The sequence below is a fragment of the Pseudophryne corroboree genome, chromosome 12 (assembly GCF_028390025.1).
Source record: "Pseudophryne corroboree isolate aPseCor3 chromosome 12, aPseCor3.hap2, whole genome shotgun sequence".
Classification (NCBI taxonomy): Eukaryota; Metazoa; Chordata; class Amphibia; order Anura; family Myobatrachidae; genus Pseudophryne; species Pseudophryne corroboree.
Window position 1 is genome coordinate 4,639,926 of NC_086455.1, and position 16,483 is coordinate 4,656,408.

At 45.6% G+C, this 16,483-nt stretch overlaps 1 protein-coding gene across 3 annotated transcripts in view; it reads right to left on the reverse strand.

Annotated features, from left to right (window-relative positions):
- Positions 1–16,113, reverse strand: part of LOC134980086 (oocyte zinc finger protein XlCOF6-like) — a 30,895-nt gene extending 14,782 nt beyond the window's left edge. For 2 of the 3 annotated variants that reach the window (XM_063946733.1, XM_063946732.1), the window contains exons 1-4: positions 3,369–3,704; positions 2,358–2,549; positions 2,179–2,278; positions 1,969–2,066 (exon numbers count right to left, since the gene is read on the reverse strand). In XM_063946733.1, the coding sequence (XP_063802803.1) occupies positions 1,969–2,066; positions 2,179–2,278; positions 2,358–2,549; positions 3,369–3,467 (489 nt within the window). In that variant the 5' untranslated portion in view covers positions 3,468–3,704. Of the gene's footprint in view, positions 1–1,968; positions 2,067–2,178; positions 2,279–2,357; positions 2,550–3,368; positions 3,705–15,921 lie in introns of those variants that run through there. The other variant, XM_063946734.1, reaches the window with a different exon arrangement.
- Between the last annotated feature and the right edge of the window lie 370 nt (positions 16,114–16,483).

Consider the following 16,483-nt stretch of genomic DNA (forward strand, 5'->3'; position numbering starts at 1 on the left):
CGAGAGCAGGACTGTTGTGACCAGCAATGCCAGAGTGCCTGGAAGTCAGACTCTTGAGTAAGACAACAATAGAGATCAGGGTGAGTGCAGTCATCAGGGTATCTGACCTTGTCCTTCATTTGCATGCCTCTTTTTCTTCCCCATTCTGGATCCATGGCATATAAGCAGGTGATTATTTAAGAAGAAACAATGACCTATTAGAGAAGAGTCCAAGTCCAGAACTGCAGCTCACATCCCCTATAGTGGTTGGGTTAGGGGGTCATGGATTGCACAGAGAAGACTGGTTAAACCACAATGGGGAAAATGAAAAGAAACAAAGCAGACAGGAGCAGAGTGCAGTGGTCTATTGGTAAGACGTTATAGGGCAGGCAGCCAGCCACGGACAACGCTGTGGTACAGTGTGCTATGGGGAGGCAGCAGGAAGACATCTTAACAACACAACAGTAATGAAGCTGTATTCCAAGCAACCAACAAATGGCAGAAAAACCCTTGAAGTCGATGAGGTGCAAAGTATTGGTTGAAGTATTTGAAAGTCGCTTGAAAAGCGTATACCCTGATGGTAAGCAGCTTACAGTGGCAGGCCTAAAGGAAACCTATGTATAGAGAAGGCCTAATCATAAAATACAAGTGCAGAAGATCGCCTAAAATGTCCTATTGAGGCAGACGCTGCAGTAAGTACCTTGGAGTATTGAGACAGTGTCATCTGAGTGTTAGACTCTGCTGTATCTCCATAGGACAGTGATGACAGGCTCAGCCACAAGGTATATAGGCATACCACGCAGTCACTGGGCATCAGGCAATGTCTAGGGCTTGGATGTGCTGTGTTGACCTCACCCAAGGGAGAGGGATTTCCTGGCTATGATTAGGCTGTGAATGCACCAGGATGGAGGGCCTGAAGTGTAGTATGGACAGAGATTTATGCAGACGGAGCAGGCTGCTGGTTAGGTGATGTAAGAGACAGTCACTGTGCAGGGAACACTGAAGAACATGTGGAGGAAGAGGTTGTTCCCCCCACCAGAGGTTGGTGAGGAGACTGGTAGCGGTGGGTAAAGTCCAGGAGAGGGAACAGTGAATGGCATGGAGATGGCACATCGGCAGGTCCCATGGGACTGGGCCAAGTCAACAAGCTCCATCAGGAAAGAAGGTGAGGCTGTGAGAAAGTGGCAGTGAGTAGGAGCTCCGGTCAGTTATCCAGGGTCCATCATAGGAGATCAAAGGCTGCCAGGGCTAGTAACAAGTGCTGTATACTGGCAGTGTGGCACATAGGATGAGAAGGCCCCACACAGGCATTCAGACAGTGAGAAGCCTGGGGAAGGAGCGGTCTTGGAGCTGAGGTGCTATGCTCAGCAGTATGTCCACTGCACGGACAGGCAATCAGGGCCCGAGGTAGGCAAATGCCACATTGCACAATAGGAGTAACCAGACAAAATGCTCAGAAGGACACACGTGGCCTTTTCATGTTTTATACTATAGTAAACTTGGCACTTATTGCCTCGTCAATTTACATTCACAACACTGAAAAAACACAGAGCGGCGACTTGCGGCAATGTGCGGTTTAAATTACTCATACAAAAATGTGCAGGAAACCTGCCATTTGCCAAAATCAGAGGCTAGCAGTCTCTGATTTTCTGATACATAAAATTGCCTCTCTATCCAAAGTATATTCTTAGGACATGTCACACTATGGGGGGAATTCAATTGTTTGAAAAGTCGGTTGGGTGTCTGTTTTATCCTTTCTATTAGATAGGAAAAAGCAGACACCCAACTGACTTTTCAAACAATTGAATACCCCCCCTATGAGCGCTCTCTTTTCACTTTTTTTAATTTAAATATCACATTTCATAATATATTAATGAATAAATTGATATGAAACAGAAGGATATTAGTGTGTAAGGTGCAGGCAGCTTTCTTCAATTCATATAATGAAGAGTCACTTTGGTATTTGGTGAGACCCCAACTCCCACCTACCTGATCCTCCTGTGGGATCCAGTGATTCTCCTCTGTACAGTCCTGTGAATGAAGATGGTGGAGATCTGTCTCTGAGGTATTTCTGCTCCTGGACCCATCTGTAGGAGACACAGTGACTGAGGACATTGTATATATGTGACTATCAGATGATGGTATCTAGGTCACCCCTAAATCTGCTCTCCGCACTGCAGTAACTGAGTCTCCACTTACCCAGTGATGAGAGGGGCCAGTGATTCTCCATCTTCACATCCTCATACAGATCCCGGTGTCCTTCTGACTTCTCCATCTCCTCCTGACACTGTATAGGAACCTGACACACACAATGACACAGTCACCACCCAGACACATCCCCCGGTGTCACTGTATAACGCCCCCTTCCCAGCAGTCACCTCTTCTGTCACCAGCTCAATGATCTGATTGGTCAGTTCCAGGATCTTCTGGTCACTGTCTCTCTCATGTATCAGGGAGTGAGGTGGAGGCATCGGGATGAGGCTCTGGGTCCTGCTCCATCCTCCTGACACATGGGGATGGCTCCTGGGTGTCACACACTCACCAGATCGCTCTATCAGTGCCGTGTAATCCTGTGTATTGGGAAGGACAGCAATAAATAGGTGACTGACGCTCCATGTACTTACTCTCCTGCTGACAAGGGTGTATAATCTGCTTTTATTATATTAGGAGGAAACAGAAAGAGGGGTTTATATAGGGAGAGAGAAATCAGAATGGGCAGCCTATGGCAGACAGTATAAGATGCAAGTGGTTATACAATCTGCTACACAGTACACATAGGAACCCGTTACAGTAGGACAGCGAATGTATGTGTATAATGGGATCCGGTCTCTAGCTCGACAATGTCTAGGTCGAGCACTACTGGTCGACAGTAAGTAGGTCAACGTGGTCTCTAGGTCGACAGGGACTCTAGGTCAACATGAAAATAGGTCGACGTGAGGTTTTAAAAAATATATATTTTTTTGACCTTTTTCATACTTTACGATCCACATGGACTACAATTGTAGTCAACTGTGCCGACACAGCGAGGCACCTTGCCTGAAGCATGGCGAGCGAAGCGAGCCATGTGAGGGGACACGAGGCGCTAACTGAGGTTCCCGGTCACTCTACGAAGAAAACGACACCAAGTTTTTGTTATAAAAACTCATGTCGATCTTTTTTCATGTCAACCTAGAGTCCCTGTTGACCTAGAAACCATGTCGACCTACTTACTGTCGACCAATAGTGGTCGACCTAGACACTGTCGACCTTCTTCTCTATGTTATATTTTTACAGAGAGTCCATGACAGTGGAACCCATTGAATTGTGAAACTTACTTACACCTAAATATACAGAAATGCAGAGAATTTATCCCAAATTCTGAGATTGAACATTTATATGAAGGCATCTACCTGTTCTTCTTTTACAGCTGGGCAGATGAGAAGACGGAGGCAGGGCAGAATTAACGCCCCCATGTGGCCAGAGAGAAGAGAAACACAGGAAGAAAACATTCTGTAGTCACTGCAGAACTCTGGGTATAGGGGGTAATTCTGAGTTGATCGCAGCAGCAAGAAAGTTAGCAATTGGGCAAAACCATGTGCACTGCAGGGGGGGCAGATATAACATTTGCAGAGAGAGTTAGATTTGGGTGGGTTATTTTATTTCTGTGCAGGGTCAATACTGGCTGCTTTATTTTTACACTGCAAATTAGATTGCAGATTGAACTCACCACACCCAAATCTATCTCTCTCTGCACATGTTATATCTGCCTCCCCTGCAGTGCACATGGTTTTGTCCAATTGCTAAAAAATTTCCTGCTGCGATCAACTTGGAATTACCCCCATAGTACTATAGTGGGCACACACAATGAGCCTGTTACTCTAAGACTTGTTACATAAAGGTTGCCATAGAGAATCTCACAGAAGCTAATGGACATGTGTAATATTGCCGGCTACACTCACACATAGTCCCTGATATACACAGTATTTTACTTTACTAATGTGTCATAGTATTTCTCCAAGGTTGAGGTCATGTGGCTGTGCTATGTCCCTGTATTATTACTAGTGATAAGAGTGATGTCACTGTGACGCTCCCATAAGACCTCACCTCCCCGGTCACGTCCCTGTATTATTACTAGTGATAAGAGTGATGTCACTGTGACGCTCCCATAAGACCTCACCTCCCCGGTCACGTCCCTGTATTATTACTAGAGATAAGAGTGATGTCACTGTGACGCTCCCATAATACCTCACCTCCCCGGTCACGTACCTGTATTATTACTAGAGATAAGACCTCACCTCCCCGGTCACGTCCCTGTATTATTACTAGAGATAAGAGTGATGTCACTGTGACGCTCCCATAAGACCTCACCTCCCGGTCACGTCCCTGTATTATTACTAGAGATAAGAGTGATGTCACTGTGACGCTCCCATAAGACCTCACCTCCCCGGTCACGTCCCTGTATTATTACTAGAGGAAGAGTGATGTCACTGTGACGCTCCCATAAGACCTCACCTCCCGGTCACGTCCCTGTATTATTACTAGAGATAAGAGTGATGTCACTGTGACGCTCCCATAAGACCTCACCTCCCCGGTCACGTCCCTGTATTATTACTAGTGATAAGAGTGATGTCACTGTGACGCTCCCATAAGACCTCACCTCCCCGGTCATGTCCCTGTATTATTACTAGAGATAAGAGTGATGTCACTGTGACGCTCCCATAAGACCTCACCTCCCCGGTCACGTCCCTGTATTATTACTAGAGATAAGAGTGACGTCACTGTGACGCTCCCATAAGACCTCACTTCCCCGGTCACGTCCCTGTATTATTACTAGAGATAAGAGTGATGTCACTGTGACGCTCCCATAAGACCTCACCTCCCCGGTCACGTCCCTGTATTATTACTAGTGATAAGAGTGATGTCACTGTGACGCTCCCATAAGACCTCACCTCCCCGGTCACGTCCCTGTATTATTACTAGTGATAAGAGTGATGTCACTGTGACGCTCCCATAAGATCTCACCTCCCCGGTCACGTCCCTGTATTATTACTAGAGATAAGAGTGATGTCACTGTGACGCTCCCATAAGACCTCACCTCCCCGGTCACGTCCCTGTATTATTACTAGAGATAAGAGTGATGTCACTGTGACGCTCCCATAAGACCTCACCTCCCCGGTCACGTCCCTGTATTATTACTAGTGATAAGAGTGATGTCACTGTGACGCTCCCATAAGACCTCACCTCCCCGGTCACGTCCCTGTATTATTACTAGTGATAAGAGTGATGTCACTGTGACGCTCCCATAAGATCTCACCTCCCCGGTCACGTCCCTGTATTATTACTAGAGATAAGAGTGATGTCACTGTGACGCTCCCATAAGACCTCACCTCCCCGGTCACGTCCCTGTATTATTACTAGAGATAAGAGTGATGTCACTGTGACGCTCCCATAAGATCTCACCTCCCCGGTCACGTCCCTGTATTATTACTAGAGATAAGAGTGATGTCACTGTGACACTCCCATAAGACCTCACCTCCCCGGTCACGTCCCTGTATTATTACTAGTGATAAGAATGATGTCACTGTGACGCTCCATAAGACCTCACCTCCCCGGTCACGTCACTGTATTATTACTAGAGATAAGAGTGATGTCACTGTGACGCTCCCATAAGATCTCACCTCCCCGGTCACGTCCATGTATTATTACTAGAGATAAGAGTGATGTCACTGTGACGCTCCCATAAGACCTCACCTCCCCGGTCACGTCCCTGTATTATTACTAGAGATAAGAGTGATGTCACTGTGACGCTCCCATAAGACCTCACCTCACCGGTCACATCCCTGTATTATTACTAGAGATAAGAGTGATGTCACTGTGACGCTCCCATAAGACCTCACCTCCCCGGTCACGTCCCTGTATTATTACTAGAGGAAGAGTGATGTCACTGTGACGCTCCCATAAGACCTCACCTCCCCGGTCACGTCCCTGTATTATTACTAGAGATAAGAGTGATGTCACTGTGACGCTCCCATAAGACCTCACCTCCCGGTCACGTCCCTGTATTATTACTAGAGATAAGAGTGATGTCACTGTGACGCTCCCATAAGACCTCACCTCCCCGGTCACGTCCCTGTATTATTACTAGTGATAAGAGTGATGTCACTGTGACGCTCCCATAAGACCTCACCTCCCCGGTCATGTCCCTGTATTATTACTAGAGATAAGAGTGATGTCACTGTGACGCTCCCATAAGACCTCACCTCCCCGGTCACGTCCCTGTATTATTACTAGTGATAAGAGTGATGTCACTGTGACGCTCCCATAAGATCTCACCTCCCCGGTCACGTCCCTGTATTATTACTAGAGATAAGAGTGATGTCACTGTGACGCTCCCATAAGACCTCACCTCCCCGGTCACGTCCCTGTATTATTACTAGAGATAAGACCTCACCTCCCCGGTCACGTCCCTGTATTATTACTAGAGATAAGAATGATGTCACTGTGACGCTCCCATAAGACCTCACCTCCCCGGTCACGTCCCTGTATTATTACTAGAGATAAGAGTGATGTCACTGTGACGCTCCCATAAGACCTCACCTCCCCGGTCACGTCCCTGTATTATTACTAGAGATAAGAGTGATGTCACTGTGACGCTCCCATAAGACCTCACCTCCCCGGTCACGTCCCTGTATTATTACTAGAGATAAGACCTCACCTCCCCGGTCACGTCCCTGTATTATTACTAGTGATAAGAGTGATGTCACTGTGACGCTCCCATAAGACCTCACCTCCCCGGTCACGTCCCTGTATTATTACTAGAGAGAAGAGTGATGTCACTGTGACGCTCCCATAAGACCTCACCTCCCGGTCACGTCCATGTATTATTACTAGAGATAAGACCTCACCTCCCCGGTCACGTCCCTGTATTATTACTAGTGATAAGAGTGATGTCACTGTGACGCTCCCATAAGACCTCACCTCCCCGGTCACGTCCATGTATTATTACTAGAGATAAGACCTCACCTCCCCGGTCACGTCCCTGTATTATTACTAGTGATAAGAGTGATGTCACTGTGACGCTCCCATAAGACCTCACCTCCCCGGTCACGTCCCTGTATTATTACTAGAGAGAAGAGTGATGTCACTGTGACGCTCCCATAAGACCTCACCTCCCGGTCACGTCCCTGTATTATTACTAGAGATAAGAGTGATGTCATGTGATGCTCCCATAAGATCTCACCTCCCCGGTCACGTCCCTGTATTATTACTAGAGATAAGAGTGATGTCACTGTGACGCTCCCATAAGACCTCACCTCCCCGGTCACGTCCCTGTATTATTACTAGAGATAAGAGTGATGTCACTGTGACGCTCCCATAAGATCTCACCTCCCCGGTCACGTCCCTGTATTATTACTAGAGATAAGAGTGATGTCACTGTGACGCTCCCATAAGACCTCACCTCCCGGTCATGTCCCTGTATTATTACTAGAGATAAGAATGATGTCACTGTGACGCTCCCATAAGACCTCACCTCCCCGGTCACGTCCCTGTATTATTACTAGAGAGAAGAGTGATGTCATGTGATGCTCCCATAAGATCTCACCTCCCCGGTCACGTCCCTGTATTATTACTAGAGATAAGAGTGATGTCACTGTGACGCTCCCATAAGATCTCACCTCCCCGGTCACGTCCCTGTATTATTACTAGAGATAAGAGTGATGTCACTGTGACGCTCCCATAAGATCTCACCTCCCGGTCATGTCCCTGTATTATTACTACAGATAAGAGTGATGTCACTGTGACGCTCCCATAAAATCTCACCTCCCCGGTCACGTCCCTGTATTATTACTAGAGATAAGAGTGATGTCACTGTGATGCTCCCATAAGACCTCACCTCCCCGGTCACGTCCCTGTATTATTACTAGAGATAAGAGTGATGTCACTGTGACGCTCCCATAAGACCTCACCTCCCCGGTCACGTCCCTGTATTATTACTAGAGATAAGAGTGATGTCACTGTGACGCTCCCATAAGACCTCACCTCCCCGGTCACATCCCTGTATTATTACTAGTGATAAGAGTGATGTCACTGTGACGCTCCCATAAGATCTCACCTCCCCGGTCACGTCCCTGTATTATTACTAGTGATAAGAGTGATGTCACTGTGACGCTCCCATAAGACCTCACCTCCCCGGTCACGTCCCTGTATTATTACTAGAGATAAGAGTGATGTCACTGTGACGCTCCCATAAGACCTCACCTCCCGGTCACTTCCCTGTATTATTACTAGAGATAAGAATGACGTCACTGTGACGCTCCCATAAGACCTCACCTCCCCGGTCACGTCCCTGTATTATTACTAGAGATAAGAGTGATGTCACTGTGACGCTCCCATAAGACCTCACCTCCCCGGTCACGTCCCTGTATTATTACTAGAGATAAGAGTGATGTCACTGTGACGCTCCCATAAGACCTCACTTCCCGGTCACGTCCCTGTATTATTACTAGAGATAAGAGTGACGTCACTGTGACGCTCCCATAAGACCTCACCTCCCCGGTCACGTCCCTGTATTATTACTAGAGATAAGAGTGATGTCACTGTGACGCTCCCATAAGACCTCACCTCCCCGGTCACGTCCTTGTATTATTACTAGAGATAAGAGTGATGTCACTGTGACGCTCCCATAAGACCTCACCTCCCCGGTCACGTCCCTGTATTATTACTAGAGATAAGAGTGATGTCACTGTGACGCTCCCATAAGACCTCACCTCCCGGTCACGTCCCTGTATTATTACTAGAGATAAGAGTGATGTCACTGTGACGCTCCCATAAGACCTCACCTCCCCGGTCACGTCCATGTATTATTACTAGAGATAAGAGTGATGTCACTGTGACGCTCCCATAAGACCTCATCTCCCCGGTCACGTCCCTGTATTATTACTAGAGATAAGAGTGATGTCACTGTGACGCTCCCATAAGACCTCACCTCCCCGGTCACGTCCCTGAATTATTACTAGAGATAAGAGTGATGTCACTGTGACGCTCCCATAAGATCTCACCTCCCCGGTCACGTCCCTGTATTATTACTAGAGATAAGAGTGATGTCACTGTGACGCTCCCATAAGACCTCACCTCCACGGTCACGTCCCTGTATTATTACTACAGATAAGAGTGATGTCACTGTGACGCTCCCATAAGACCTCACCTCCCCGGTCACGTCCCTGTATTATTACTAGAGATAAGAGTGATGTCACTGTGACGCTCCCATAAGACCTCACCTTCCCGGTCACGTCCCTGTATTATTACTAGAGATAAGAGTGATGTCACTGTGACGCTCCCATAATACCTCACCTCCCCGGTCACGTCCCTGTATTATTACTAGAGATAAGAGTGATGTCACTGTGACGCTCCCATAATACCTCACCTCCCCGGTCACGTCCCTGTATTATTACTAGAGATGAGTGACGTCACTGTGACGCTCCCATAAGACCTCACCTCCCCGGTCACGTCCCTGTATTATTACTAGAGATAAGAGTGATGTCACTGTGACGCTCCCATAAGACCTCACCTCCCCGGTCACGTCCCTGTATTATTACTAGAGATAAGAGTGATGTCACTGTGACGCTCCCATAATACCTCACCTCCCCGGTCACGTCCCTGTATTATTACTAGAGATAAGAGTGATGTCACTGTGACGCTCCCATAAGACCTCACCTCCCCGGTCACGTCCCTGTATTATTACTAGAGATAAGAGTGATGTCACTGTGACGCTTCCATAAGACCTCACCTCCCCGGTCACGTCCCTGTATTATTACTAGAGATAAGAGTGATGTCACTGTGACGCTCCCATAAGATCTCACCTCCCCGGTCACGTCCCTGTATTATTACTAGAGATAAGAGTGATGTCACTGTGACGCTCCCATAAGACCTCACCTCCCCGGTCACGTCCCTGTATTATTACTAGAGATAAGAGTGATGTCACTGTGACGCTCCCATAAGACCTCACCTCCCCGGTCACGTCCCTGTATTATTACTAGTGATAAGAGTGATGTCACTGTGACGCTCCCATAAGACCTCAGTTCCCGGTCACGTCCCTGTATTATTACTAGCGATAAGAGTGATGTCACTGTGACGCTCCCATAAGACCTCACTTCCCCGGTCACGTCCCTGTATTATTACTAGAGATAAGAATGACGTCACTGTGACGCTCCCATAATACCTCACCTCCCCGGTCACGTCCCTGTATTATTACTAGAGATAAGAGTGATGTCACTGTGACGCTCCCATAAGACCTCACCTCCCCGGTCACGTCCCTGTATTATTACTAGAGATAAGAGTGATGTCACTGTGACGCTCCCATAAGACCTCACCTCCCCGGTCACGTCCCTGTATTATTACTAGAGATAAGAGTGATGTCACTGTGACGCTCCCATAAGACCTCACCTCCCCGGTCATGTCCCTGTATTATTACTAGAGATAAGAGTGATGTCACTGTGACGCTCCCATAAGACCTCACCTCCCCGGTCACGTCCCTGTATTATTACTAGAGATAAGAGTGATGTCACTGTGACGCTCCCATAAGACCTCACCTCCCCGGTCACGTCCCTGTATTATTACTAGAGAGAAGAGTGATGTCACTGTGACGCTCCCATAAGACCTCACCTCCCCGGTCACGTCACTGTATTATTACTAGAGATAAGAGTGATGTCACTGTGACGCTCCCATAAGACCTCACCTCCCCGGTCACGTCCCTGTATTATTACTAGAGATAAGAATGATGTCACTGTGACGCTCCCATAAGACCTCACCTCCCCGGTCACGTCCCTGTATTATTACTAGAGATAAGAGTGATGTCACTGTGACGCTCCCATAAGACCTCACCTCCCCGGTCACTTCCCTGTATTATTACTAGAGATAAGAATGATGTCACTGTAACGCTCCCATAAGACCTCACCTCCCCGGTCATGTCCCTGTATTATTACTAGAGATAAGAGTGATGTCACTGTGACGCTCCCATAAGACCTCACCTCCCCGGTCACGTCACTGTATTATTACTAGAGATAAGAGTGATGTCACTGTGACGCTCCCATAAGACCTCACCTCCCCGGTCACGTCCCTGTATTATTACTAGAGATAAGAGTGATGTCACTGTGACGCTCCCATAAGACCTCACCTCCCCGGTCACGTTACTGTATTATTACTAGAGATAAGAATGACGTCACTGTGACGCTCCCATAATACCTCACCTCCCCGGTCACGTCCTTGTATTATTACTAGAGATAAGAGTGATGTCACTGTGACGCTCCCATAAGACCTCACCTCCCCGGTCACGTCCCTGTATTATTACTAGAGATAAGAGTGATGTCACTGTGACGCTCCCATAAGACCTCACCTCCCCGGTCACGTCCCTGTATTATTACTAGAGATAAGAGTGATGTCACTGTGACGCTCCCATAAGACCTCACCTCCCCGGTCACGTCCCTGTATTATTACTAGTGATAAGAGTGACGTCACTGTGACGCTCCCATAAGATCTCACCTCCCCGGTCACGTTACTGTATTATTACTAGAGATAAGAATGACGTCACTGTGACGCTCCCATAATACCTCACCTCCCCGGTCACTTCCCTGAATTATTACTAGAAATAAGAGTGATGTCACTGTGACGCTCCCATAAGAACTCACCTCCCCGGTCACGTCCCTGTATTATTACTAGAGATAAGAGTGATGTCACTGTGACGCTCCCATAAGACCTCACCTCCCGGTCACGTCCCTGTATTATTACTAGAGATAAGAGTGATGTCACTGTGACGCTCCCATAAGAACTCACCTCCCCGGTCACGTCCCTGTATTACTGTATTATTGTCTAAGAATAAATATAAAATTAATTATCATCAACATAGAGTATATTCCTCTTCATATATCACTATACAGCCCCCTCCCCCTATATAATAATATCACATACACAGTGTGTGCTGGGAGCTTATCCCTCATTATATATCACTGTACAGACCCCTCCCCTATATAATAATATCACATATACAGTGTGTGCTGGGAGATTATCCCTCATTATATATCACTATACAGACCCCTCCCCCTATATAACAATATCACATACACAGTGTGTGCTGGGAGATTACCCCTAATTATATATCACTATACAGACCCCTCCCCCTATATAATAATATCACATACACAGCGTGTGCTGGGAAATTAACCCTTATTATATATCACTATACAGACTCCTCCCCCTATATAATAATATCATATACACAGTGTGGGTGCTGGGAGCTTATCCCTCATTATATATCACTATACAGACCCCTCCCCTATATAATAATATCACATACACAGTGTGTGCTGGGAGATTACCCCTCATTATATATCACTATACAGACCCCTCCCCTATATAATAATATCACATACATAGTGTGAGTGCTGGGGGATTACCCCTCATTATATATCACTATACAGACCCCTCCCCCTATATAATAATATCACATACACAGTGTGTGCTGGGGGATTATCATTCATTATATATCACTATACAGACCCCTCCCCTATATAATATCACATACACAGTGTATGCTGGGAGATTATCCCTCATTATATATCACTATACAGACCTCTCCCCTATATAATATCACATACACAGTGTGTGCTGGGGGCTTATCCTTCATTATATATCACTATACAGACCCCTCCCCTATATAATAATATCACATACACAGTGTGTGCTCGGAGCTTATCCCTCATTATATATCACTATACAGACCCCTCCCCTATATAATAATATCACATACACAGTGTGTGCTGGGAGATTATCCCTCATTATATATCACTATACAGACCCCTCCCCTATATAATAATATCACATACACAGTGTGTGCTGGGAGATTATCCCTCATTATATATCACTATACAGACCCCTCCCCTATATAATAATATCACATACACAGTGTGTGCTGGGAGATTATCCCTCATTATATATCACTATACAGAACCCTCCCTCTATATAATATTATCACATACACAGTGTGTGCTGGGGGCTTATCCCTCATTATATATCACTATACAGACCCTTCCCCCTATATAATAATATCACATACACAGTGTGTGCTGGGAGATTACCCCTCATTATATATCACTATACAGACCCCTCCCCTATATAATAATATCACATACACAGTGTGTGCTGGGAGATTACCCCTCATTATATATCACTATACAGACCCCTCCCCTATATAATAATATCACATACATAGTGTGAGTGCTGGGGGATTACCCCTCATTATATATCACTATACAGACCCCTCCCCCTATATAATAATATCACATACACAGTGTGTGCTGGGAGATTATCCCTCATTATATATCACTATACAGACCCCTCCCCCTATATAATAATATCACATACACAGTGTGTGCTGGGGGATTATCATTCATTATATATCACTATACAGACCCCTCCCCTATATAATATCACATACACAGTGTATGCTGGGAGATTATCCCTCATTATATATCACTATACAGACCTCTCCCCTATATAATATCACATACACAGTATGTGCTGGGGGCTTATCCTTCATTATATATCACTATACAGACCCCTCCCCTATATAATAATATCACATACACAGTGTGTGCTCGGAGCTTATCCCTCATTATATATCACTATACAGACCCCTCCCCTATATAATAATATCACATACACAGTGTGTGCTGGGAGATTATCCCTCATTATATATCACTATACAGACCCCTCCCCTATATAATAATATCACATACACAGTGTGTGCTGGGAGATTATCCCTCATTATATATCACTATACAGACCCCTCCCCTATATAATAATATCACATACACAGTGTGTGCTGGGAGATTATCCCTCATTATATATCACTATACAGAACCCTCCCTCTATATAATATTATCACATACACAGTGTGTGCTGGGGGCTTATCCCTCATTATATATCACTATACAGACCCTTCCCCCTATATAATAATATCACATACACAGTGTGTGCTGGGAGATTATCCCTCATTATATATCAGTATACAGACCTCTCCTCTATATAATAATATCACATACACAGTGTGTGCTGGGGGCTTATCCCTCATTATATATCACTATACAGACTCCTCCCCCTATATAATATCACATACACAGTGTGTGCTGGGGGCTTATCCCTCATTATATATCACTATACAGACCCCTCCCCCTATATAATAATATCACATACACAGTGTGTGCTGGGAGCTTATCCCTCATTATATATCACTATACAGACCCCTCCTCCTATATAATAATATCACATACACAGTGTGTGCTGGGGTCTTATCCCTCATTATATATCACTATACAGACCCCTCCCCCTGTATACTAATATCACATACACAGTGTGTGCTGGGAGATTATCCCTCATTATATATCACTATACAGACCCCTCCCTCTATATAATAATATCACATACGCAGTGTGTGCTGGGAGCTTATCCCTCATTATATATCACTATACAGACCCCTCCCTCTATATAATAATATCACATATACAGTGTGTGCTGGTAGATTAGTAAGATTACCCCTCATTATATATCACTATACAGACCCCTCCCCTATATAATATCACATACACAGTGTGTGCTGGGGGCTTATCCCTCATTATATATCACTATACAGACCACTCTCCTATATAATAATATCACATACACAGTGTGTGCTGGGAGCTTATCCCTCATTATATATCACTATACAGACCCCTCCCCATATATAATAATATCACATACACAGTGTGTGCTGGGAGATAACCCCTCATTATATATCACTATACAGACTCCTCCCCATATATAATAATATCACATACACAGTGTATGCTGGGAGCTTATCCCTCATTATATATCACTATATAGACCCCTCCTCTATATAATAATATCACATACACAGTGTGTGCTGGGAGCTTACCCCTCATTATATATCACTATACAGACCCCTCCCCCTATATAATAATATCACATACACAGTGTGTGCTGGGAGATTATTCCTCATTATATATCACTATACAGACTCCTCCCCATATATAATAATATCACATACACAGTGTGTGCTGGGACCTTATCCCTCATTATATATCACTATATAGACCCCTCCTCTATATAATAATATAACATACACAGTGTGTGCTGGGAGATTATCCCTCATTATATATCACTATACAGACCCCTCCCCCCTATATAATAATATCACATACACAGTGTGTGCTGGGGGCTTATCCCTCATTATATATCACTATATAGACCCCTCCTCTATATAATAATATCACATACACAGTGTGTGCTGGGGCCTTATCCCTCATTATATATCACTATACACACCCCTCCCCCTATATAATAATATCACATACACAGTGTGTGCTGGGGCCTTATCCCTCATTATATATCACTATACAGACCCCTCCCCCTATATAATAATATCACATACACAGTGTGTGCTGGGGCCTTATCCCTCATTATATATCACTATACAGACCCCTCCCCTATATAATAATATCACATACACAGTGTGTGCTGGAGGCTTATCCCTCATTATATATAACTATACAGACCCCTCCCCCTATATAATAATATCACATACACAGTGTGTGCTGGGAGATTATCCCTCATTATATATCACTATACAGACCCCTCCCCCTATATAATAATATCACATACACAGTGTGTGCTGGGAGATTACCTCATTATATATCACTATACAGACCCCTCCCCCTATATAATAATGATAACGTCACATTACACACAGGGGGCGCTGGGGATCCCCCGTTATACCGCACTGTATAATAACCCGCCCTCATATTTCCCCCTCTGAGGAGAATAATAACATTATCACACACAGAGATTACGGTCCTCCCCCTTACGGAAAAGGTCCCTTAGCCCACTTGATTCTAGCATCTACCCAGAGATTACCTCCGCCCGGCTCTCTGACCCGGATGTACTTATAGAGCATGGAGGAGTCACAGCCGCTCTCCAGCTTCCAACATGGCGCCCGGGGGAGTGCATGCCCACGACTCCGCAGCGTCACGTGGTATTACTATGCAGATGGTACTGGGAGACCATAGGAAAATGGCCGCCGCCGCATGCTGAGGACTGTCCCAGTACATACGTGTTGACCCTGCTCCCGGGCAGAGATGCTGCTGCTGCTGCACGAGGTGTCCTATTTATATCACGTGTGAGCAGCAGCTATTGCTGAGGGGATTTATTCTATGCACAGCTCATACTTGCCTACCTGACCCTCTCCATGAGGGAGAAAATGCTCTGTTCCTGGACTCTCCTGGTAATGTATGATTGCCATCACCTGTGGTGAAACACCTTTCTTATCAATTACCCAGCTCACCACAGGTGATGGCAATCATACATTACCAGGAGAGTCCAGGAACAGAGCATTTTCTCCCTCATGGAGAGGGTCAGGTAGGCAAGTATGGCACAGCTGTGTGTCCACAGTGTACAGGTGTGTCCTGTGAGTGTGTAT